Raw genomic sequence first — 25,274 nt, 5'->3', positions numbered from 1 at the left:
ATTGTGACGTAACAGCGGGAAGACGCAGGTCCAACATGGCGCTAACGAAAATCGCAATTTATCCTTTTAGTTCTCGCAGGACCGTCAAGGAAAAAAGCATGCGCGTCGCGTACATTTTCACTTCTGTAACGACGAACGACATTGAATTTGAAAGAAAAGTGGCTTAGTTTTGAGAAGATTCTCTCTATTGGCGTTTGTAACCGACGGTTTGAACGACATAACTCGAAAAAACAGAGTTCGTTGCAGGATTTTCCCAGTCAGGAAAATGTGGGTTTGGCCCTTAAATTAAACAGTTCGTCCCTGACCCCAGACATTAAATTGAAAGTGGAAACTGTAAATTAGAGTGATGGGGGTATGGTGATGTGATATTTTTTTTAGAAAGTGCGGAAACATGGCTTTTGGTGGAAATATCGTCTCCTGCTGCAGGATTCGACTAGCACTAAGCTAACATGAGGATTTGCATACAGATTGTAAGTGGGGCGAAATTACGTGATAAAAATGCTACATCGCAAACTATCAGTGTTAAACTACAGCTGACATTGGAGTTATTTGCTTCAAAGACTTGCCAACGACTGAGAACTAATTCTATTTTATGAGTACTGCCTGACAAGGAGTTATAGTTCTTGTTAACTCATTAAAACACCACCTGTAATGACGGCGATTCTCATTTTAAGCTTCTGTTTTACTCCCAACTCAAATATTTTCGTTCAAGATTTTATTCAACTAATTAACTAAAATAATAGGACGAGTCGCTCACGATTCATATCGATAAATGTAAATCATATTGCCCCAGTCAATCAATATTATAAGTAGTACATTATTGGCATTAATATTAAAGGCTACGTGGGTAGAATTCCCATTATAATTCACATAGCTATGGTAGCTATATCTAACTTTAGATCGGTTCATGTTTACTTATTAGACGACAAATTCATGTTTATTTAGTAAATTTCATGTTTTCCGGATAATAAAAATGGTGGATGCGCCAGGATAATACCATAAATTAATTTGTTGAGTTTACTGAATTTTTTTAATACTCCACGCATTTTAAAAATCGACTGTGATTACCTCGAATTTGTTTCATGAACTCAACAAACCCGAAAATCCAATATTTCAACCTCAACAGGCTTTTTGCGAAAATTATTACATGGGAGAGAGCATGCAGGTCAAATTCAGGCTCGCTATTTATTTAAACTGCAATAACTGGATTTATGTAGCGTTATTGCAAATTAATCTAAAATTAATTAGATTTATCGGTATTCGGGACAATGGTTAAAAATATAAATTTATTGAGCAAAAATTTGTAATAAAATTTTAAAAATAAATTTGAAGAGAGGAAAATTCACAGTATTTTGATAATCTGAAACTATCATATTAAAAGTCTTGATATAAAGAGAAAAAACCCACGAATTTAAAATGGCCAAGATTATAAAATTCTGCAATTGAAGTGTAACAAAACTAACAAAAAAAATTCTGACATCCGCAATCAAGGCAAAAATGTTAGTTCTGTCAGGTAAAATGCAAGATATAGAAAATTTAATTTAAAAAGATGTCATAAAAATCCAAAATTTTTCTAATTAAGAAGATGTGGATCTAAATAACTGAAAGGATGTAAAGGTTCCGAAGATTTCATCGAATTTAAAAAATCCAAAAATTCCCTGAAATCAAATTTGAACGATTGTAACAACAAATTCATGTTGTCTGAAATTTTAGTTATTATTTTTATCTGAAAGCATTCAACTAGAGTGGAATTTCTCTTGAGCGAACAGCAACGATTCCGATATTTTTGTCCTTTGAAGGGAGTGTCGGCTTATGAGAACATTTGTTAAAATTCCGTTAAATTCAAGACAAAGGAAAAGTAAAAATTCTGTATATGTATTTAAAGAAGTATTGAGAGATCAAATAAAAAGTCATCCTCAGTTGGCTTTGAAATTTCAAGTCATGTCTTTGATTGAAGAAACAGTTTTTTGTTTCTGTCAAGTAATTTGACGTTGTCAAGCTGGAAATTTTGTGAACATTTTAATGAACGATTTTAACAACGTTGTCATGTTTGATTCATATTGCAAAAAGTTCTCATATGAAAAACTAATCACAACACGGACTTTTGCTTTTCATTTTTGCATTTCAAGACAGTTTTCATCTTTTAACCTTAAAATTGACAGCCGTCAAAGTGACAATTAAGGACACGCTGTGGAATTCCAAAGGTAACTGAGGATGAGTTTTTATTTGATCTCTCGATACTTATATTTAAAAACAAACAAGTAAAACATTAACATAAAATAAAAAAAAAATGTGGCTCATTATGTGACTCAAATAAATCCAAAATAAGTAGTTTGACGATCTTTATAATTTTGTTATTGAATAGTATTTTGAAAACGACTTTTTAAATTTTGCTGTAGTTCTACGTAATTCTACTGGAATGCCATTCACGTTTTTTTGATAAATCCTATTGCTTGTGTCTTCCCAATATCAAATTTTTTTGGCAAGACTCCAGACACTGAGTTTTTCTTTATCATAAACCTGCATGCTGTTGTTTAGCCATGTTTTCTCAAACATTTGTTAAGTGAGACTGAGAATATTAGGCATAGTTAAAGTTAAAGACTATCGATTAAAAGAAAAACAACTCAGCAGTTTTGTTTAGAACTTATCTTTTAATAGGTAAATATTTTCCAATTTACGATGCCTAAATACAGTGAAACCTGTATAAAACGGAATCGCAAGGGACCGTCCGATGTTTCTGTTTTAGGCAACTTTTTATGTAATTTTTATTTTTTAATTCTAATATCAGATGCAGGAGATTTGTCGGCTTCTCCATACACTTTTTTTTGAAAGAAATGAGATGTCTTTCGCGAAAAATTTCCAGTCAACAATTTGAAGTTTTGAAATTTTGATGTTCAAGACGTTCGGCGATAAATTTAGCTTGCGATTGTAAAAGTAAACCTAATACTTATACACTAGTTTCTTTACTTATTTGATCTTGGTAACATGAAATGTCCGTTTACAACTTAGATTTTTTAATTGAGCTATTAATTGTTTAACACTTAAATGATCACATTCTTGAACTCGGTTTAACTCTTTATTTTTTTAAAAATCAATGTGATTTACCCCATACGTCCATTGTCTCTGAGTTTTCGATATCTAAATTTTTATTGGGAAGCAAAATTCTTGGTAGCCATAATAACAAAATACGTAAAATATTACGTGAAATACAATATGAGGCAAACAAAATAAACAAAACAGTGCTCGTATGACATTTTTTCTAAGAATTCCTAATTGTTTTTAAGAAAATTTGAAGCAGAAAAAGAGGAAAATTTTTGTTAAGAAAGCACAGGACAATTGCACAACTGTCAAGGGAGACGTCCGCTTATGATAGGTGTCTGTTAAGAGAGATTTCACTGTAATTAAAAGAAATAATAAATAAAATTCGAATGAGAATATAAAGAATAAAAAAATTGAATAAATCAACAAAGTTAATGTATTCAAGGAATGTAAAACATCTAAAAAATATAAAGCAAATACGATTAACGTAGGCACTTCAAATCGTCTAAATAATGTCTAAAGAAGTTCAATAGGACAAAAAATAAAAATAAAAATGGCTGAATTATACAAACACATTTGTGAACGTAAAGAATTTAAATAGAAAAAAACACAAAATATGTATAAAAAAATAAAAATTAAAAATGTATACAAAAGAGAATACATAAATAACATTCTAATAATGCCTAAAGAATAAAAAAGTGTATACTGATTGTAATACTGAATGCAAAACATTGAAAAATAGAGAATCAAATTAGATCAGAGAATGATTGTACGGCTATCATGAAATTATTTTCTAAAAATACCCAAAATTTGTCGTAAGTAAAAGTCATTGATTTTTTTAATGCTTGTAACGTTCTTTAAAATCATGGAAGCCCTGGTTTTCTTCGAGCTTGAAATTCCATCACAATGGATTATTAATAATTTGAAATATATGACAAATAACGAACTTTGAATTAATTAACAGCTCAATTAGTGTTAAAACAGCTCAAAATAAATTGTCGATTTTATCGTCCGTCGCGTCGTTACTCTCCAGAGCGGAACAAAATTAATAAAATTATTCCATCCAGCACTAAATGGATTTGAATACGGGAAAATATTGGTTTTATTAGCGTAAGTCAACGCTTTCGTGCAGTTTTTCGTCTTTTCCCCGATTACTTTTATTACAGACTAATTTAACACCATTCACTCACTGCATGCAAATCAGCGTCAGAAAAAGAAAATACTGCATTCTCATGCAACAGGTTTTTGAATTCAGCAATTTGACTAATGGAACGGATATTTACGGCGCAGTAAGGAAATTTTACGCATTGCGTGTAGTGCACTACGGTAATTTACTATTGTTTGGTTGGTATATTGGATATCAAGCATGGGAGTCGGCGTGAAATACCCAAAGATTGTATTTATGCTAATGAGGATCGGTTGCGTGTGCCATAAACAAGTCGTGGAACCCGGGCTGGGAAAAAATGGTGTATTATAGCGAGACGGGGACATAAAATCTGCTAATTAAGCGAACGGGTGCGACAGGGAACTTCGCGCGCCAACATTTAAAACTTAAAGTCCACCTCATTGCTATCAGTACACTCTCTATAGTAAATTTACGAAAATTTTTGGGTGTAAATCTGGCTTTCAATTCCTAAGGGAGAAAATTAGGGAAAAATTGAATGTAGCGATTTTTGAGGTTAACACGTTGTCAAAGTTGAGTGTATTAATCAATAACTAATTAAAAATTTGTTGCAAAAAGAATGATTTTAATAGAGACTTAACAAGTTTTGGAAATGCTGTAAAGGACGATTAGCTTCTACGCATGCTACAGTTGCGTCAAGGTCAAATGCTTTTGCTGCCAATTGTTTCCGATAAAAATTACTAAGGACTGTTGCCAACTTAAGTTTTTAATGAGTGGACCGATAGTAATGAGCTCTGGCATAAAAGAAGAAAATTCAATCAGAGGCGAGTAAGCAATTTTGAAGTATTTATATTCATTTTGAACAGCTCCGAAAAGCTTCAAGATCTAAAAAACTGGGAATCTAGAAACTTGAGGATTTTTTAAATTTTCTGTAAATTCAAATTTTTGGAATTTTGGTGTTGAGCCGAGGATTACTGTAACTATTTTTTAAACGAGCGTTGATTAATTTGTCTACGAGCACTCTCTCAGTTCGCTGGCAATAAATTAATCTCCCGACTCCTCCCCCACTCGTCTTACTTTATCTTACGAATGACTTCCAGCAATCTTACACAAAAACATTATTTAATACAAGCCTCAGTCCATTGATCCACTTCCAGTTGACTAAACCGTGCCAAATGTACGCCAATAAATCGTTGGCAATTGTGCTCTTTCCTCCTCCCTCCAATGTAGCATACCCTCGTCTTTTCCAACCGCTTGAATCCAGATCAAGTCTAAGTGTGTCAGCCAAACTCCTCACCTTCACAACCACATGAAAGCAGACACTTGTAACTCTGACATTGTTCAATATCCACGATCAATATCCCACATTCAACAACCACTTTCAAAATACAGTGAATATTTTACACTCTCCAATCCTCCAAGCAATTCGTTACGAAACTGTCAAATAAGCGAAAGAAAATTGCGAAAAGTTAAAAGTGTTGTTCTTTTCATTGATGGCTTTTTTGGAAGCGATGAATTACTTTCACCGAAAAAACGCTGTTGCTCGCAATTTCATGCTCCAATTGCCGCAAGGACCTGTGTCAATATGCGGTAGTTCTGCCGCAAGCAATAAGACCGATCAGAACATCAAAGAAGGTCACATCCATTGAAGTTATATTGATCCGGCAGCGTAAAATTTGCGAAATGACTACGGAAAGTGCTGTCTTGGTCTATTTATAGGGATGGAAATTCTACTTCTTTGAACGGATTCCAGCGAAAATGGTGGATGCGCCGGGCTAATTTCTGATCTCGGTCTCTTGCGTGTAACCGCGAAATTACGTCAAAGTGAATTTAAATAAATCAATAAATTCCATCAGGAATAATGTCCCAACTTGAACTATCTATTACGTAATTTCTATCATGCTAACTGCGTACTGAAAAATTAATGAACGGGGGCAGTTAAAAGCGACAAATTTCCGCAATAATAAACAAAAATATGCCCCTGCGAATCAAGATAACAAATAAATACACTAAAGCAAATACGGAACTATTTGCATGCGACATGCCACAATATTTTGTTTAGAAAATTGCTCGGAAGTTGATTAATGAGCTCGGAGAGTTGGGAGTTTAGTGCCGTTGTTGAATTTTTTCCATGATAAGAAAGAAGTCGGCGACTGTAAATCCGTGAATGGAAACAACCTTGCAAACAATTATGTTTAATTAAGAGCGAGTGCTGTGGGGAAAAAAGCTCCCAGTTCTTGTTTGTCAAGAATTCTATTCAGGCTTTACTAAACTATCAACATTAGAGAACGTTTTAAGTTAATTAAATAATGCTCCTTTTAGAAGGAAAAATTTGTATTGTAAGGCTTCACTATTTTACGGCTTCGCTGACTGTTTCGAATTTCGCGCCACATAGCGCGCGAGTTTTTTTAGAATTTTAATCACACTGTTCCTAATGATTTCCGTAACTGATAAGAACGAATTCAATTAGAAGTTAAGACTTTTGAAAGTGAAGCCGACATCTAAATTAAATTTAAACTCATTACCCAGTCACAAAACAGTCTCTCACCACTTTCCTATAAATCTTGATGACCGATCGGCAATCCTATTAAACTCAGGACCTTCATTTCGTCCATCAAAGTGTACTTTATCAGCGGAAGCGTGATTAGAATATGATCGTTAGCGACGCAATTTTTTCCCAGTTAAAATCTCCATCAAGAAGTTCCAAACTTTACCGATAATTTCCTCGGCGCAAAAAAGTGTAAACATTGAAGATTTACTGTCACAAAACTAATCTAACTAGAATGACGCTTCTTTCAAACAAATTAAGACAGTGTTGTAGAATTTCTATGCAAATCATGTTTTACAACTTTCGTCAGTGCAATGCATAATCAGAATTTGTCTTGCGCCATCATCATTCATTTAAAGTGGATAACAGAGCAGAGTTTCCTGAATGGCTGGTGCTCAGTGTGTGATGATGATTAAGTCCAAAATGGGGGCTTTAATAACTACCGAAATAACAGAAGTTTCACTTCAGTTTCGTGACCTTCGCTTCGATTTTTCGAAACAAAAACCGAGTCATAAATTGTTATTAAATATTGATTTAACAAACGTCAATTTAGCGCAGTTTAGCAGTGACTCAGAATTCACTTTGTGTTATTAATCATGAAATAAACATACATTTCCGTCATATTCTACAGAGGTGCCAATAAGAAAAAAATTATACACATGTCTGGCTCAGTGAACCATAATACCTGTCAAATTATACAAAAGGTATTGACACTACGTTTGACGTGAAGGCGTACAATGCATTCAATTTAAGTGCAGTGATAAATCGGAATAGTTGGATGCACCGAATTATCGAAAAAAGTTGGCAATACTGAATTGACGAAATGGCTTTGAGGATACAAATATGCATGCAGAATGGTGGATGCGCCGGGAAATATCTTTTTTGTTTCTTTCCCGGAATTTTATCGCGTGTCTGATTTGATTAGAACCTTCCATTCCCGTACCATTGCTTTAATTCCATCATTATCGACTAACTTTAGTAAAGGTTTTATAATAGAATTTTTCTTGTCTTAATTTGTGTCTATTTTTGCAGTTAACGTACTCGTGACGATTGCGCGTTGGCTAGGAAGTAGCCCGAGGGATGCGCGCTGGGGAAGAATACTCTGAGCTGGCTGATGTAGGCAGCTCATATCTAGGAGGGGGTCGCCACGGAGGTACCGCTTGGAGTCGCACCCCGGGCAGGACCCGGACCAACACAATGCCTGCAGAGGCCGAAGACGTGCTAGATCCCAACGGCAGCCCCAGAGGCCATTCCAGAAGCCGCTCTGGTCTATACTATTCTCCTCCCGGCACTTCCTACACGATCGTCGAGAGGCCCTCGTCTGTGATGCACCACCACTCTTCCAGGGACTATAATGCCCATCATTATAACACACTTACTAGTCCCAGAGGTAATTATAAAGACTTGACGAGGTTAAAAACGAAACTTATCGATCGGATGGGAAGGAAGGATTCTTGCTTATAATGTTATTGAGGGAGTTTCTTTTATTAGGCGGATTGGTGGCGCGTATGGGAATTTGAGCGGTTGTCTGGGTTTTATTGCGAAAGTTCTGGGATGGAAATACGGGACAAATGTTTTCGGTTTTATGCTGAAACAATATTTTATTTGCTCTTATGGTTTTATTGCAGTAACATGAAATTTTGGGATGTCAGTTTTTCGAAACGTTTTTTAATTACATCAAATTGCAGTATATTAGGAAAAAAACGAAGAATTTTAGAAAATTTTGTTCAGTCGAGAGAGGTAAACCTAAATTTTTCAATATTTTCTTATTAGATTCTTTGAGGATGTTTCAAAGTTATTACAACATAATTTAGGCATCCTGCAACTTTTGAAATACTTATTTACTACAAGGTGTTTATAAATGTTTCTAGCATCAAGGGTGACTCTGGAATTCCTGTCGGGCACTACTTTGCCGCTTTGTTTTCATTGTGAATATAACTATTTTAAAAATTATTTATAACGTTACTTACGTCAACGACGTTTCTGTTTTGGTTTTGTGACAAAATTTTTGATTTTTAGGTTTCAAAACACAACTAGAACAGTTTTCTTCTCAAAACTCACTTTGCTCTATGATTGAGGTTAACTTCAAATGTCAGTTGAAAAATCTAAACCCACATTTATAAGGAGCGGCAAATTTCTTTGACATTTCATAGCCACCCTTGATGCTAGAAACATTTATAAACACCTTGTATATCAAATGATATAAATGTGAACCAAAAAATATTAACTTTAGAAAGAAGGGTCGACCAACATTTAATGTTTTCTCTATAAAATTCTACAACTCTGGAAGTTTGAATGTCATGACAATGAAATTTAGGGGCTTTACTACTTCCGACGTGCTTATTTACTGTGACAAAAATCAGATTTTTTCAAGTTTTTTTTGGATGATGGCCAATTATTTTTATTAGATTAATTAACTCTGGAAGATTCAACGTTAACACAACGAGACCAAAGGAACCAACAACTTTCGACATGCTTATTTACTGTGTTAAACCACATAATTTAAACAAAAAATAGAAATTTTAGAAATTTTCATTTGGAGGAAAGACCAAAATTTTTCTTTTTTTTTTGCAAGTGTGAAAATTTCAACTCCATAACAATGAAATTTAGAGGTCTTACTACTTCCGACGTACTTATTTACTGAATCACAGAATTTTGGAATAAAAAGGTAAAAATTCAGAAATTTTCTTTGAATGAAGGACCAAAATTTTGCAACAATTTTTTATTAAATTCTGTAACTCTGGAAGTTTCAACGTTATAGCAATGAAATTAATTTAGGGACCGCACAACTTTCAATATTATGTACTTATTATTGATTTATTATTATATAAATCATAATATAATTTATGGAACTGTGAAGAAAAAATAGAAAGTTTAGAAATTATCAGAAGTGATAAAGGTTTTTATTTCTTTTAGTCATAAAAGTTTGCAGCGCTATGACACTGAAATTTGCAGAAATCAATGTTTTTTACTATAAGAAATGATATAATCTTGGTACAAAAAAAGCAATTTTGGAAAAATTTATTTGGAGGATGCGAGAGTAAGTTTTGCGGGACGCTACTAGTATCGACATGTTTACAAATGGTACCAAATTACAGCATTTGGTATTACAAAACAAGAATTTCCAACATTTTCCTATAAATTCTGCACCTCTGACAGTCTCAGTAAATTCCATTTCCACGTAAACAATTCATGAGCGTTATGGAGAAAATCCAAATGTCTGCAAACTAACATTTTTCATTTTAAAAAACTTCACAGTAAAATGTAAAAAGTGTTAGTTTACAGTCCCCGGAAAAACTTAAAAGCGCCAATCGATTGCGCATAATCGCCACTTAAGCGCACAGAATGGAAGTTGTTTTTGCAGAATTTCGATTTATGATTTACCATGGAATAAGGTTTCACAAAATACGTTGGCGCCTGAAAGCATAAACTTTTCAGACTGTATTGGAACTGCGGCGCCTCCGCCAATCTCAACTATTAGAGTTTTCATTAAATCAATACTAGAAAAACTCTTATTTAAATATCTCATTTTCAGGTACGTATTTGGGGTCGAATCCTAATTTCAGCACTGCAAGTAGATCAACACCAAGTAACAACAAGAAACGGCCAATTTCTCCAGAGCAAGTTCTTCGTTTATTCGGTAGCAATAATCAGTCTAACACTAAATTAAATCCGGAAAGACCACGCCGGTCTCCTGCTAGCAGTCCTCCTTCCACCACCCATCAAGTAAATTATAGAAGTTATGGACCCAGCGTACACGAATTGGCGACTAGGACGGTGACGATGGTCAGAGACCCACAAGATGGGACGCACGGCTTCGGGATTTGCGTCAAAGGAGGAAAAGATTCAGGTATTATTATAAGACTTTTAAGAAAATTGACTCCGGACAATTTGCATTTGAATCGCTCCGTTCTAAGAGCCCTTTAATAACCCTCAAAAAGGAATTTTTAAATTCCGAGCCGCACCTGTCAAGGTGCAAATTAACACACTTAAAATGCAAACGAGCGAAATGTTGAACATTCGTGTTGAAATGTTCGCTTTAATGATGTGGGCAAAATTGAATCAAGAACACTGCAGTAATAATTATTATTGAATAGAACAAACACACTTAATTTAGTGTTTTCTGGAATGAACCGGATTACATCTATCTGCTTTGAATTTCAAATGAATCGCGTGCACACATTTTTGTGTATTTATTTCTCCACCGGTGGTTAAAATAGTTTTTCCGCTATTTTTTCTCGCGATTTATTACCCCCCACCGGAAATGAGGTTCAAGGGTTTAATTTTGGAGCGATTAATACGGCCCTGTTTTTCCTAGGTGTGGGGGTGTACATTTCGAGGGTGGAAGATGGCAGCGTTGCTGAAAGGGCCGGACTTCGACCAGGGGACTCGATTCTGGAAGTCAATGGAACACCGTTTACTGGGATTTCGCACGAGGAGGCCCTAAAGGTAAATATAAAAAAAGTTTACGTTTTAAACCGTCATCCTTTTAGCCCTTTAACAGTTTCCCGACTTTCCAACACGACAAAGACCTTATAACCACACTCCACAAACTTTGGGATCCTCGTAATTGCGTTCTTGTTCACTGACTCTGATTTCCAGAATATTTTGTAACGAGTGCGTATGAATTCTCGTTAACAAAATTGGAGATTTTCAATACACAAAGGAGCGAGTGACAAGTACACAAAAATCAATGTCATGTCGACCTCCAAGAACAATTCCTGGGGAAAATAACAAGACCGTGTCGAACCATTAACAGAATGTCGTGCAAGTTTTAATCGCGTGGTAATTCGTGGGGGTTTATTGGGTGATTTTGGTTTAAAGGTGGAATTACGAGGCATCGTCTGCGTTGTTTTCAGGTTCAGCAGCGATTGCAGGATAATATTTCAGTGACAAACACATAAATAGTTGTTACAACGACGGATACGGGGAAAAAACGTGATAAAAACTACTCATTTGTATTCATGGCGTGACTAAACTTTGTCGCATATTCTTCAGACATGTTTGAACTAATAATTGCCTCACTATTTTTCTAACTTTTACTGAAAAATACGTTTACCGAGTTGATAAATTTTCCTGGAATTTTTTTTAAATTCAACAAGTCTAGAGAGTGTTGAAGGATAAAATATACATTTTCCTAGTAGATGCAATAATACCACAACAGCAAATTCCTTCAGAAAAACATCGTTTTCCCCCGAATTAAACTTGGATAGAATTTCCAGAAGTGCAATTTTTATCTTTTTATTAAATATGCAATTTACTTGTGATCCGATCTCCGTAGCCTCTTTTGTGAAACTTCTTGAAATACTATCGCATCTTAAATGAGAAGGTCACCACGGCTATCTGAACCCAATTTCATTAAAATTCTAGCCGTTGTAAGCTAAAAACGTATACTTCTACGAAACTGCTGAATAAGTTAATTTAGTGTTTTTTCTGGAGGTGGATATAATCAAGGGGGTGTTTTACGTTCACTCATGCATCGTAATGAAGATACACAACGCATCTGTCTACATTGACAGATAATCGATGTAAAGCTTTAGATACAGGTATTTGCAATTCTTCTCTTGATTGATGTTTATCATTATCTCGACAATAAGATGTTTACGTGTAACTTATACGAAAAAATACACTCCCAGAGGTTCCTGTAATACAGTCATTTATCACGACACATCGTGGATTCTTTTTTCGAAGGAAATTTCCACGTATTTTTAATTTTTTCTTGTTTACTGAAGAATGATGAATGGCACACATTTCGAGTTATTAGATCAATTTCGTTAAGGACCAGACTGGCAATTTGATGCAGTTTAAATGAACGTGTCATTCATGAACCACGCAATGGTTGATAAACTTGATTAGTAGCTAAAGCGAAAGGTTTAATCTTTAGACAGCAATAATAGTAGTTTTGGGCGGGTTAGTAATTTTGACATTACACGCAAAAGTCGAATGATGTGTGCTCAAATTTAATTCAAAGAATTATTAAAATAGAAATTACAGATCTGGCGCATCCACCACTTTATTAAAAAATGCGTAACTTGTCCTAATTTATTCCAAAATTCAAATGAATTTAAATCCCAGATTTGAAAATTCTGCAAACACTGATGTATAATAACTCAAGTTTACTCAAAAAAATAAGCGAGATGTCGATATCAGAAGTATGGCATAGTTTTAGTCATGAATTTTTGCGAAAATTTGCAAATTTCGACTGTAGAAAATTAAAGAACTATTTCTTATGTAAAAAATTGCGAGAAAAACGATGGCGCAAACCGCATCTCAATATCTGAAATAGTTTCTGAGATATCGAGCATGAATTGTTTCGAACCTTCGAAAATTTGGCCCTCTGGCAAAAACCCAAAATTTCAAACGGCCATAACTCGGTTATTTGTTGACAGAAATTAAAAAATTATATGTTTTTGAATTCAGCGTAAAATTCTGCGCAAAATGAGACCCATATTCGTTGAGTTTGCTTAATAAATAAATGTGGTATTGGAAAAAAACTGTTTTGAAAACATCATTTTAGGGTGATTTTTAATCAATGTTTTCAAAATGAAAATGTCGTTTAATAGCATTGAATTATACATCAGTCGAAAAAGGAGCTCAAAATCTATCTACTGGCCAAATTTGAGATCTATAGGACAAATAGTTTACGAGTTATGGCCAAAAATAAAAAAAAATGAAAAATTTTCATCGTTTGAGCCGTAATTTTTTTTCGCGAAAAATTGACTATCGAATTTTGGGCTTTTAAGCACTTTTTCTAACGTAAAATGAGCCGAGAAAAACGATGGCGCAAACCGTATCTCAATATCTCAAATAGTTTCCGAGATATTTAACTTTAAAAATTACGAAAAATGAGAAAAAATGAAAATCAACTTTCCGAAACTTTGATCGGCCATAACTCAGTTATCTGTTGCCGAATCTAAATTTAAATCCCAGATTTGAAATCTGCGTAAAATTCTGCGTTACACTGATATAAATAACTTAAGTTTACTCTAAAAAATAAGCGAGATATCGATATCAGAAGTTTGGCCATAGTTTTAGTCATAAATTTTTGCGAAAATTTGCAAATTTCGACTGTAAAAAAATCAAACAACTGTTTCTTATGTAAAAAATCGCGAGAAAAACGACGGCGTAAACCGCATCTCAATATCTGAAATAGTTTCCGAGATATCGAGCATGAATTGTTTTGAACCTTGGAAAATTTGGCCCTCTGGCGACAACCCAAAATTTCAAACGGCCATAACTCGGTTATTTGTTGACAAAAATTAAAAGATTATCATGTTTTTGAATTCAGCGTAAAATTCTGCGTAAAATGAGGCCAGATTTGGTGAGTTTTCTTAATAAATAAACGAGGTATTGGCCAAAAACTGTTTTGAAAACATCATTTTAGGGTGATTTTCAATCAATGTTTTCAAAATGAAAATGACGTTTAATAGCATTGAATTATATATCGGTCGAAAGAGGAGATTAAAATCTATCTACTGGCCAAATTTGAGATCTATAGGACAAATAGTTTACGAGTTATGGCCAAAAATAAAAAAAAATGAAAAATTTTCATCGTTTGAGTCGTAATTTTTTTTCGCGAAAAATTGACTATCGAATTTTGGGCTTTTAAGCACTTTTTCTAACGTAAAATGAGCCGAGAAAAACGATGGCGCAAACCGCATCTCAATATCTCTAATAGTTTCTGAGATATTTAACTTCAAAAATTGAGAAAAATGAGAAAAAATGAAAATCAACTTTTCAAAACTTTGATCGGCCATAACTTGGTTATCTGTTGTCCGATCTGAATTTAAAACTTAGATTTGAAATCTGCGTAAAATTCTGCGTACACTGATGTATAATAACTCAAGTTTACTCTAAAAAATAAGCGAGATATCGATATGAGAAGTTTGGCCATAGTTTTAGTCATGAATTTTTGCGAAAATTTGCAAATTTCGACTGTAGAAAAATCAAAGAACTGTTTCTTATGTAAAAAATCGCGAGAAAAACGGTGGCGTATTAATATTAATATTATAATAATTTATAATTCGAACCGTGTTTCTACAACCGGCCCTTATAATTTTAACGTCAAAGCAAAACAATTTGGGGATGTTACTAACTTATACTTAGTTATTAAAATTGTGCTAAACTTTAAAAATTTTATAGCAGAGGGGGCTGATTTTAATTTTTGGACAACCAAAAAATGCAAAATTTTATTTATGGCTGTAACTCTAGTAATTTTAAAACCACAACAATCAAATTTGAAGGGGTGACTGATTAAGACCTACTTACCAACTGTATTAAATTTCAGAATTATAGAGCAGAAACGGTTTATTTCAGAAAGTTTTATTTTTTGCATGAACAGATAACTGCAAAAAAATAAGGGTTGTAACCATAGGTTGTAACTCTGGTAATTTTAACTCTGGTAATCGAATATGGGAAATTTAATTTAGCTTTGTTTATTTTCTATACCAAAAGACAAAATGATAGAGCAAAAGAAACAAATTTAGGAAATTTTTATTATTCTTAGTATCTAAGCATTTACATAAATTGAGATCTGGCGTAGCCACCATTATTTGTCACCTAAACTATTAGAAAATGTCGAAAAACTTAATGAAAGGCCTTGGCACGAATTCAAAATTTTAGTCAAAATTTACTGATTTGGCGCATGCGTCATTTTTACATTGCGTAACTCAACCGATAAATTAGATAGTGTCTCATTTCTGAACAAAAATGTACTAGAAAGGTCTTGAAAAAATTGCAGATTTCGCACCATTTTAAAAGTAAAATTGTTCTCTATTCTATGGATTTCCGTTCATTGCGCCTCAGCGAATGCCAAGATATTCGCGCTTAAAATTTCAGAAAACTTCTGCTTTTCGCCTTCACAAGCAACTTCCCTAAATTTTCCACGACCTTAACCCGAGCCCCAGTTATCGACAAAAGACCCATCCCCCGCAAAAGTTGCCAGATTATTAAATTTTCCATTGAGTTGGACTATCGTTATCGTGCAAATATGCTGTGGCATCCCGAGTGGTTGAAAGTTTTGTCATATTAGCCGGAACCGATGCGAACCAATAACATTTATCAAAATTTCACGATAAGGACCGCGCTCGTAAATTTTGCCCTCCATTTTATTTTCCACTGCAGTTCTTGGTGGGATAAAATCCACGACTATTTCGTGTCTAGTTGCTATTAAAGAGCCGCTCCTAAAACCCGCAAATCGAAAAAAACTACCACTGTATTGGGGTAGGGTTTAGATGAAAGCACGAGCAGTGTTGGCGATTAATATTCTCTGCAGAAACAGCGAAACTAAATGTTGGTTTTTATTATTTATGGGACGCTGTGTTTTTCAAAAATCTATTTTATGACGGCTATAAAAATCATTTCGAAGGCCGGAAATAAATTATGGGAGCAACGATAATTCAGACAAAACTGATTATAGCGTGATTTTACCTACTTCCTCCGGTGGGGTAGTGGTATTAATATTTGAGCGAGGCGTGCTCAATGCGAAATTAACTTTTAAATTCAATTAGTTTGTCGATATTATTGAGTTTTCAGTCGATGAAACATTTTCAATACCAGATGTAAGAGGATTACATTCCCTCGAACTACTGCCTATATTTTATTTACTTTTCAAGATCCGAACCATTAAAATTTAATTATTCGATAAAGCTAGATGTGAAACACCAAGAAAATCGAAGAATCGAAGAGGAGTTTCTAAAAGGTTTGAAGACCATACACTCTCACCAGCTTCACACCAAAACAGACATCGCTCATTGACATATCGCAAACTTTCCGGAAATGAAGTGGTGCACCATATTCACTTCAATATTCTAGATGATATCGTAGTAAACGTCGTTTCCTGCATGCAAGCTAACTACACACTTCCCGTCGTCATTTCGATACACGCAATATTTCCATCTTACAATCATTATCGCTTTATAATTATTGATAACCAATTTTCCATGTGGCAGGTTAAAAACAGAGAAAACTCAAAACATGTCTCAAAAGTCTTTCTTTCAGATGTTGAAATCTTGCCGCAAACTCAGCATGACAGTTCGTTCCCCGACGCTCCCGTCAGGATTAGCTTGTGGTGGAGCCCCCTGGCAAATGAGACAAACGTGTTCCTGGATGGATAGACACGGAAGACCTGTTTCTCCTCCTTTAGAATATGCCAGAAGTGGTCCAAGACACGGATATGGTTGGAAGTCGAATAAAGACAGAAGCATACGAAGGGTGAGTTAATTATAGTTTACGACCGAATCTGTGTTTGTGAATGTCGCTATAAACACTATAAATACCAAGAGAAAAATGACAAGTGTCTGAGCATTGAAATTTTATGGGTCTTGCTGTCTGGATTTATGGAGGAATATGCTTGGGACTGGCTATTTTATGACGTTAATCTCACCTCTTTTTACAGTTTAATTTTCATTATCTACTTTCTATTTAATTAGAGCTATATTTAGATAATCTCTACATCGAACGCCGGAACGAAGCTCTTTAGCTACGTTAATTAATAAATTCATGGAACAATACGTGGGCTTATGTTTCAAATGCTTCCCACTAAATGCTCAAATTCTTCAAAATTTCGGTAAATTCATGAAAATTCCACGACGCGCCATGCATTGGGATCTAAAACTAAATCGAATTTGCTACTGTCTGATTTTTTGCTCCACAAATCATTAAATTTGAAAAAGCGCGAGAAAAACAGTCGTGAAATTTTCGGAGCTTCAAAATTTTGGCTTTCTGGCGACAAGAGAAAAACTCAAATCTTTATAATTTTCTAATTTGCTGACACACAGGAAATTTTTTAAATTTTGGGTAAAATTCGGCGTAAAACTAATTTGCTCTACAAAATAAGCTACATGCAGGTGTCCGGAAAGTCGCGCACCACCGAAAGTAAAACTGTATCATCGGACAATGCTATAGATCACCGAAAAAATGTTAAAAAAATCTATGGCTTCAATTTTTCATATGATGGATTGAAGAGACAAAGTTTGATGCGAAAATTAACGATATCTGTGCAATAATTTTACGTTTAAATGAATTTGTTATCTAAAGGACATTTTGCGCAAAGGCAAGGTGAAAAAAAAATAGGAAAAATCTTGTAAGAAATGCCTAAAAACAAAATTTTTGAATCAAGAATCTCGATTGTTCACATGAAATCATAGTTACATTACTCGTTCATGAGCCGACCTGACTAACTCCAACAATACAACAGCAACGTTACTATGGCTTTGAATACTGGAAATTTAAATTATGGGGGGTACAGTTCTGCAAATTTTCTTTCCATCTTCCTGCGAAAACTGAGGATGACCACCTTTCAAGGTGGTGCGCCACTTTCCGAACATCCTGTATAGACCAAAAGAGATTTTCAAAGAATGTTGTCGGGCTCATTTTCAACGCGCATTTCGGAGCGAAAACGATGCTTAATACCTTTGAGTTATACATCAATCGAAAAAGCAGGTCAAGATCTATCAATTGGGGAAATCTCAGATCGGTAGGTCAAATAGTTTACCTACTAGTGGTAAAAAAAACACCAAAATTTTTTATAGCTTGAGTGGGAAACTTTTTCCGAAACAAATTGACCATCAAATTTTGGATAGGTAGGGCGGATTCTAAGCAAAAAAAGCAGAAGAAAAACGATTTTTCCAGACCTTTGCAATTTTGGACCTCTGGAGACAACTGAAAATTTTAATCGGTCATAACAGTTATTTGTTGACGTACAGGAAAAATTAGCACAGCTTTGAAATCTCCGTAAAATAAGTGTCAATAACTTAATTTTGCTCCACACGTAAGCAAGATATCGAACGAAACATATTTGAGTCAAAAAAATTTCGCAGTGGTAAATATTATTTATGACCGTTCCTTCCAGCCTGGCGAACTCTAGAAATGGAAACTATGAAATAAGAGACACCAAACTAAAAGATTTTTCGTTTTAACACTGTCATTTCTACATTTTTTATACATAATACATGTTGATGATTAGTGTTCTACAATTTTTTAGAAAATCAAGCAGTAATTAAAAAAATTAAATTCAATAAAAAATAGCAAAAACAATTTAAGCCTAATCCAAGAAAAAAAAACAAAAAAAATTACTCGGTCCTCGAGATACTTGTAATCAATAAACAGCAATTTCCACAAGCGAAATACGACGGGAATCGTCTTAACCACAGAGTCTGCATAGTTCTAATTCCTCTGATTTGGTAACATTTCAAATACTCATATTGGTCTGACCGCACTAGTTTAGTAATTTATGACAAAACATGGCAAGGCTTGTCGAATTAGCTTCTCTTGTCCTTTGCAAATAAAAGCGTCCTCGGTCTGTTGTTTATAAAAAGCGCTCTTATTTTTGTTAGTGAAAGAGAATTAGTCCTTTCATAAAGTGTGAAGTGAGATTAAATTGCAAAAGTAATAATGAGAAGAAAAGGAGAAAGGTTTTGCATTTTACCAACATTCGTGCATGGTTTTTCTGTACAGATCAAATGATTAGATGCTTTGAATAAATATGATAACGTGTAATTTTTTATTCTCTTGTTCATGCGTTTCTGTATTTAAATGTTAAGGACTTTACTACAAACACAGTGAATATTTAATGTCGCCTGACACGGCACAATCTGACATTCTACAAGCCATTGATCTTTATTGTGTGGTTGCCTGTTACTCATTACACCCGCAACTTCCTCAATGACTTGATATTTTGAACTTAATGAAGTTGTCGCAAGTTAAACGAGACTTTTAAAACTGAAAATATTATTACCGTCTAAAAATGGAGTCTCTAAATTTCCGATCTTTTCCAGGTGGACCTTTGCATCGAACCAGGTCAAAGTCTCGGTCTGATGATTCGTGGAGGCGTTGAATATAATCTAGGGATTTTCATCACCGGTGTTGATAAAGATTCAGTAGCAGACAGGGCCGGACTTATGGTAAGCAAAGTCGTTTCCATAAATAGACAGCCGACGTGAGAAATTCAAAAGTTGCGGCGGTAAGATTGTTATGAAAAGAAAGAACAGAAAGTAAATTACGTTTTTATCTATCACCGCGGGACAGAATGTCTTCGAGTCGATTTAAGGGTGATATAATTGTCCAGTCTGGGATTGCGCAGCTGTATTTGAACATAAAACGCGAAAAAAATGGCCTCTGGAATTAATCTTACCTAATGGAATTAACTTTACAGATAAATGGGACACGGGATCGCGGCTGGGAAGTAATAAAACGCGCTATTGATTTTTTACGGGACCGTCATAAATACTTCGGGAATTTCATCACTGAAAAGTTCAAAACGTGAAAAATCCGTTAATTTCGTTATTGATTCCAGGTCGGCGATCAAATTCTAGAAGTGAACGGACAATCTTTTATGGATGTGACACACGACGAGGCCGTCGCGCAGCTCAAATATCACAAACGGATGTCCCTTTTGGTCAGGGACGTGGGGAAAGTTCCCCATTCATGCACTGCCTACGATCGGGACTGGGACTTGTGCAGTCCAGGGTAATTTCTTTATTTATTTTGTACTTCACACGTTTGCTAAATAGAATTTACGACTGCGAATTGTGTTTGTTTTGCCTTTATTAGGAAATCGGGGTGTTTGCAGGAAGCTGCTGAGTTTCATAGATTACCGCCGACTCTATAGATACCTATTTTGTTTATCCTTGTTAAAGGAGAAAAATAGGATAATTAATGAGCGAGTTATAATAGAGCAAAAGGAAAACGGCGGCGGTGTTAAATAAATTCTCCCGGAGTTTTATTCTTAATTTACGCAAAAGCAATTATAACTATTTTACTATTAATTGTCATTAGTTTAAAATAAATGTGGTGGATGCGCCTGGAATTATTAATTGCAATAACGATAACACTGCGCAACAGTACTTTTTTTCCAAAGATGTAAAAGGGGTTTCTGGATGTACAGGGCGTTCTGATTACGAAACAGTAATCGGTTTTTCAAGATCAGCTATAGTTTTCGAAAAAATAGCTACTTTAATGTCAAATTTCAGGCTAAATCAGCTGTAAAAAAATACTGTATTTCAGAAGTTTTTTTTGAAAAAGTCCTTAAATTCATTAAAAATGGGAGTTACTCTACAAACAATGCCAATAAATATTAGAGCAACATCTCTTAGAAGATTGCAGTGACAATTGTCGAAAATGCAAAAAATGGTCTCAAGAAACATGTAAAATTTTATGATTTAAGATTAAACACTGGAAAGAGATCGATGAAAATCGTAAATTTACACTTAAATTGATTAAATTGGACAGTCAAACCTTTGATTTTCCTTTTCTTGTTGCCAAAGTCCCTTCATCAAAATTTGGAAAAACAATTGAAAAGCAAAAAAAAAGAGCTGATCTGATAAAGCTATCGACGAATTCTTACACAATAAGGTCTAAATTATGAAGAACCGTTGAGACTTCTTCGGAAAAAATCGAAAAGTTAAATTTTGTTGGAATGTGTAATTAATTAAATTTGATTGACAAGTTAGCCACAAAACAGCAAACATTTTATTTAAAAGTCTGACCGAAATTTAAATCGTTTGAATTCATTAATTAACTTTCCGAATCATTTATTATAAATTGAAAAAATATCAAACATTGGAAAAATACCAGATATAAAAATTTTGAATAATTGAAAACAAAGCACCAAAATTTTGCGAAATATTAACAGAAATTAACAAAGTGAAAATAATTTTAGTAATTTTTTTGGTACTTTTGTTAATTATTCAAAACTGTCATTACATAACATTTAACTTCAACCTGTCAGAAATGACTTTGACATGACAGACAGTGCTGCCAACGCCACTCAAATTCTAAACCAGCGGCAAATTTAATTCAAAAATAAAAGATTAAATAACAAAGTTCCGGTTTTGCTAATGCAGTCATTTGCTTAATAGCATATCATGGCAACATAATCGGCTTTTAGCGTATCATGCTTGTCAATGACGTTGCAGAGAATTAAATTTAACCGAAGAAGCCAACGAGAATTCCTGGTAAAATTCACTTATTTTTTAAACAAAAACTTCAATCCTTAAGCGAACTCTCAATTGGAGTAGTAAATCCGTTTTAATTACGTTAAGACTTGATTTCTGTGCTTTCGAATTAGAGTAATTTATACACAACAAATCTCTGCACATTGATTTTCCTTCCAATGCGAAATTAAATTATTTCAAACAACCCGTCATTAACTCAGTTTGAGTCGGTTTGACAGAAACTCAAAACTAATTGTAGTGAACCTGAAACTGACCGGGTAATTAAGCCTCTAAAAACGTAAGCTGCTGGAATTTCAAGCAATTAAAGATCTCAGAAGACTGAGATAAGCGAATTTTGTTTAGCTTCTCCGATAATTTATTCAGGAGCTTAGTTTTCAATACTAAAATAAAAATCAGAAAAGCGAATCCTTCTCCGCGCTTGAATATTGAATTTCCAGAATTGTTTAGTAAGTTTCTGAGAATCGTGCAAACTCCGTTTCAGCCTCATTTAGGTTTGATTTAAAATTAATATTTCGCTTGGGGTCGTCCATTTTTAGTCTTCATATTTGAGTTTCCAATGATAATTCTAACATCTAACATTTCGTTATCGTTTTCCAGGAGCAGAGCAGCGCAAACAACGAGAAAATGGGCGGCGGCTCTTCAGATGGTGGAGGAAAAAGCAAGATGTCTTCTCTCTCGACCAGAATTTACAACCCTCTGCTATTATACGGATGAATACGCGTCCAGACATATGACCATAGATGCCTTCGTACAAGTCATGACTGAACTTCTTAACACTCCTGATAAGGTGATTTCGTTTCAAGGTAAAGCGTTTGGGTGAATTTCTTGTTTTAGTATACTCTTATGACCGAACTAAGAGAAATTGTAGCCATCGAAGATCGTGTTAAATTTGACGAATTAGTGTACAGAAGAGATATCGAAACTTCTAGAATAAGAGATCCTAGGGAGCACGATTATAGACATTCGCGGGTGAGTTGCTTTTAACTAAAGTTAGCTTTAGACAAATTTCTTTGAATTAAATTAATTTAGTAGCTTCAAAGGACGACAAGAAGCGGTTTGCTCTGCAAAATTTGACGATGTGGTTGCATTGCCGGCAAATATTACAGCCGAAATTAATGATAAAAATTGGTGGATGCGCCGGGTCAGTTTCCCACTTCTTATGGTCATTTTTCCCTGTTACAGAGGAAAGGAATCCCCATCCCCGACGCGAACCAACCCGCCAATTTTTCAACTTATCACGAGGTAAGCCCCACTCTATTTAAGTTTCTGCTATGGAGTTCCAACGAATGATAGAAATATGTGGTGCTTGATGCTGCAAACGCTGAGATAAAACCTAACCTTCCACCCCAAAAATCGATTTTTTCAATGTATGAGAGTGGTAAGATTTGCTCCAAGCACTATCGATTTATTAACACCACGTAAAATCAACACGATTTTTAGTTAGTCTTAGTAAATTGGATCATGGTCACGAGTTGCAGACTATTTTTCTTTTCATCTGGCGCCTACTGAATAAATGGGTGAATCCGTTTCCGGGGGTGATGTCATAACAGTAAATTTTCTTCGCTTTAACAAACGGCTCGATAAAATATTAGCTCTGGATTTTTGCTGTAGTTTTTCGCATGCAACAATTTTGTCTCGCTTTTTGGGAAACTTCAACAAGACAATAAATCTCTACTTTGTGCATGCAATCAACCTCTGATTTATGCATGAAGAGATTAACAGTTTTTATGACTTTTAAGGCAATTGGGATAGTTTAAGTCGTTAAAATGATAGACGGGTTTAGAGTTTGACCGCAACATGCACTGCGGAATATTGTTACTGTTAAATTTGAGAAAACACTTTTGTTTAAAAACCGTGGCAAATGAAAGTTTAAAAGTAAACGCAGAAAATTAGCTCTTCGCTGCCAATTAACCTCTAGATCTCTTCATATCAACAAGTTGCAATCTTTACGACATCGTTTACCGTGACAAAATCCAAAATAGATCCGAAGCGACCATCCCTAAAAATCATTTCGATTTTACGAGTATTTCCGTGCCATAATAAGGATAAAAATCCCGTTAAAATCTCATTAGATGAAAAGGAGAATGATACCATAAATTTTACGGCCGTTCAAGTTTTGTTGTTGCGTTGAAAAAATGTGCAATAAAAGTGGTAAATTCTAAACTACTGCTAGTACTATACCAAAAACTGACACAGTTGGTATTGCAGGAGTTCGGTCCGGTAGAGGCACCTCCTGGTGTAAGTATTAGTAATGAAGACGATTATCGCTCTCCCAGTGAGGATTCAGGTTTAGGAATGGGAATTTCAGATAGAGTACAGAGGTGAGGTTTTTCGTAAAACCAACAAAAAATTGAAATAATGTTTCGTAGAATACGACCACCGAGTGCCACAGGAAAAATAGTAACCGCTTTAAACGACGAAGACCACCAAACTCAGGTTACTTCTTGTCTTTTAAATTTTTTATTATTCTTCTTCTCCTATCTTTATCTTCGTAGGCTTGTAGAGGAACAAAATAAATCTCAGGCTCCATTTCTTGTTCTCTCATTAAACTGAGATTTATTTCGTTTTTAGAGCACTGGCACCAACATATCTCTATCATGTTCCCACTTGCACTGTCTTTAATACCTCTCTCATACCTGTTTAGAATAAACATTTAGAGTTAGAGCTTCTCTTTTTGCTCTATTGATCAAAATTTTTGAATGACTACGATCAAAACTTGATGATTACTGTAAAAATGAAGGTAGCGGGTATTTTAGGAGTACGTGAGTGGCGACGAGGAAAATCCACCCGGAACAAGGAGTAGGAGACATTCGAGTCCGGGAGAATCCAGGTCCGGAAGCACCACGGCTCTACATCAGCAAGATTATCCGGATTCTGTGAGTATTAATGACTGCTAACTTTCTTTGTGCACCACCAAGTAATTATTTGAGCTTGGGTAAAATACTTGGACTGGAACTAAAAAATAGACAGTACAAAATTTACTGCGAGAAAGAATGGTAAAGTTTATAAACGACTTCAAAGTTTATTCGATTTTATAATTGAGGGGATTTATTACAGTCATAAAAACATTGGAACTGTTAGATTAAGTAAATAACATCTCGGATTCGTTACAAAAACAAAAACATTATAGACTGCGTCCTGCCAATTGAGAACGCAATTGTACAGTAAAATATACTAGAGCGCTTTGTTTATTACATTCGAAATTTTGAAATACATTCAAATGAAAAATTCAAATAGAAACTGCACTTTTGGATCTATAAGTTTGAATTTTTGCTCACTTGCAAAATTACAAAGGTAAATGCCAAGACCTATGAGAGTTACACCACTCAGAAGAATATAATGGAGATTGTATATTACATATTTAAAAATAAAAATTTCTTAAAATTGAAATTTTAAGTCTATAATTCTGAATTTTTGCTCACTTAAGAAACAGTTTCAGCTTATTGTGGGTCAAATTTAAAAGATCCAGAAAAACTAGATTAATGACACGAACCGAATAAAATTTTTAAATCATTTTGGTTCGCGCAAATACAAGGTAAATAACTCCGAAAGTCGATAAATGAGTAAAATTTTATTCATCAGATAGATTTATATTCAATATTTGTAGTTT

The 25,274-nt window shown here is 34.5% G+C and overlaps 1 protein-coding gene across 3 annotated transcripts in view; it reads left to right on the top strand.

Moving 5' to 3' along the window:
- Positions 1–49: 49 nt before the first annotated feature.
- Positions 50–25,274, top strand: part of dysc (whirlin protein dyschronic) — a 42,834-nt gene continuing 17,609 nt past the window's right edge. Inside the window, exons 1-13 of one of the 3 annotated variants that reach the window (XM_088037842.1) lie at positions 50–470; positions 7,743–8,100; positions 10,246–10,560; positions 11,029–11,159; positions 16,710–16,922; positions 19,487–19,612; positions 20,005–20,177; positions 22,262–22,451; positions 22,499–22,633; positions 22,847–22,906; positions 23,873–23,985; positions 24,034–24,100; positions 24,421–24,540. In XM_088037842.1, the coding sequence (XP_087893968.1) occupies positions 7,791–8,100; positions 10,246–10,560; positions 11,029–11,159; positions 16,710–16,922; positions 19,487–19,612; positions 20,005–20,177; positions 22,262–22,451; positions 22,499–22,633; positions 22,847–22,906; positions 23,873–23,985; positions 24,034–24,100; positions 24,421–24,540 (1,953 nt within the window). In that variant the 5' untranslated portion in view covers positions 50–470; positions 7,743–7,790. Of the gene's footprint in view, positions 471–7,742; positions 8,101–10,245; positions 10,561–11,028; positions 11,160–16,697; positions 16,923–19,486; positions 19,613–20,004; positions 20,178–22,261; positions 22,452–22,498; positions 22,634–22,846; positions 22,907–23,872; positions 23,986–24,033; positions 24,101–24,420; positions 24,541–25,274 lie in introns of all 3 variants that reach the window. The other 2 variants (XM_088037841.1, XM_088037843.1) reach the window with 2 other exon arrangements.

This window comes from Gnatocerus cornutus, chromosome 5, assembly GCF_029298725.1.
Source record: "Gnatocerus cornutus isolate USDA-ARS CGAHR chromosome 5, icGnaCorn1.1, whole genome shotgun sequence".
NCBI classification, from domain to species: domain Eukaryota; kingdom Metazoa; phylum Arthropoda; class Insecta; order Coleoptera; family Tenebrionidae; genus Gnatocerus; species Gnatocerus cornutus.
This window is presented reverse-complemented; position numbering and strand designations above follow the sequence as displayed.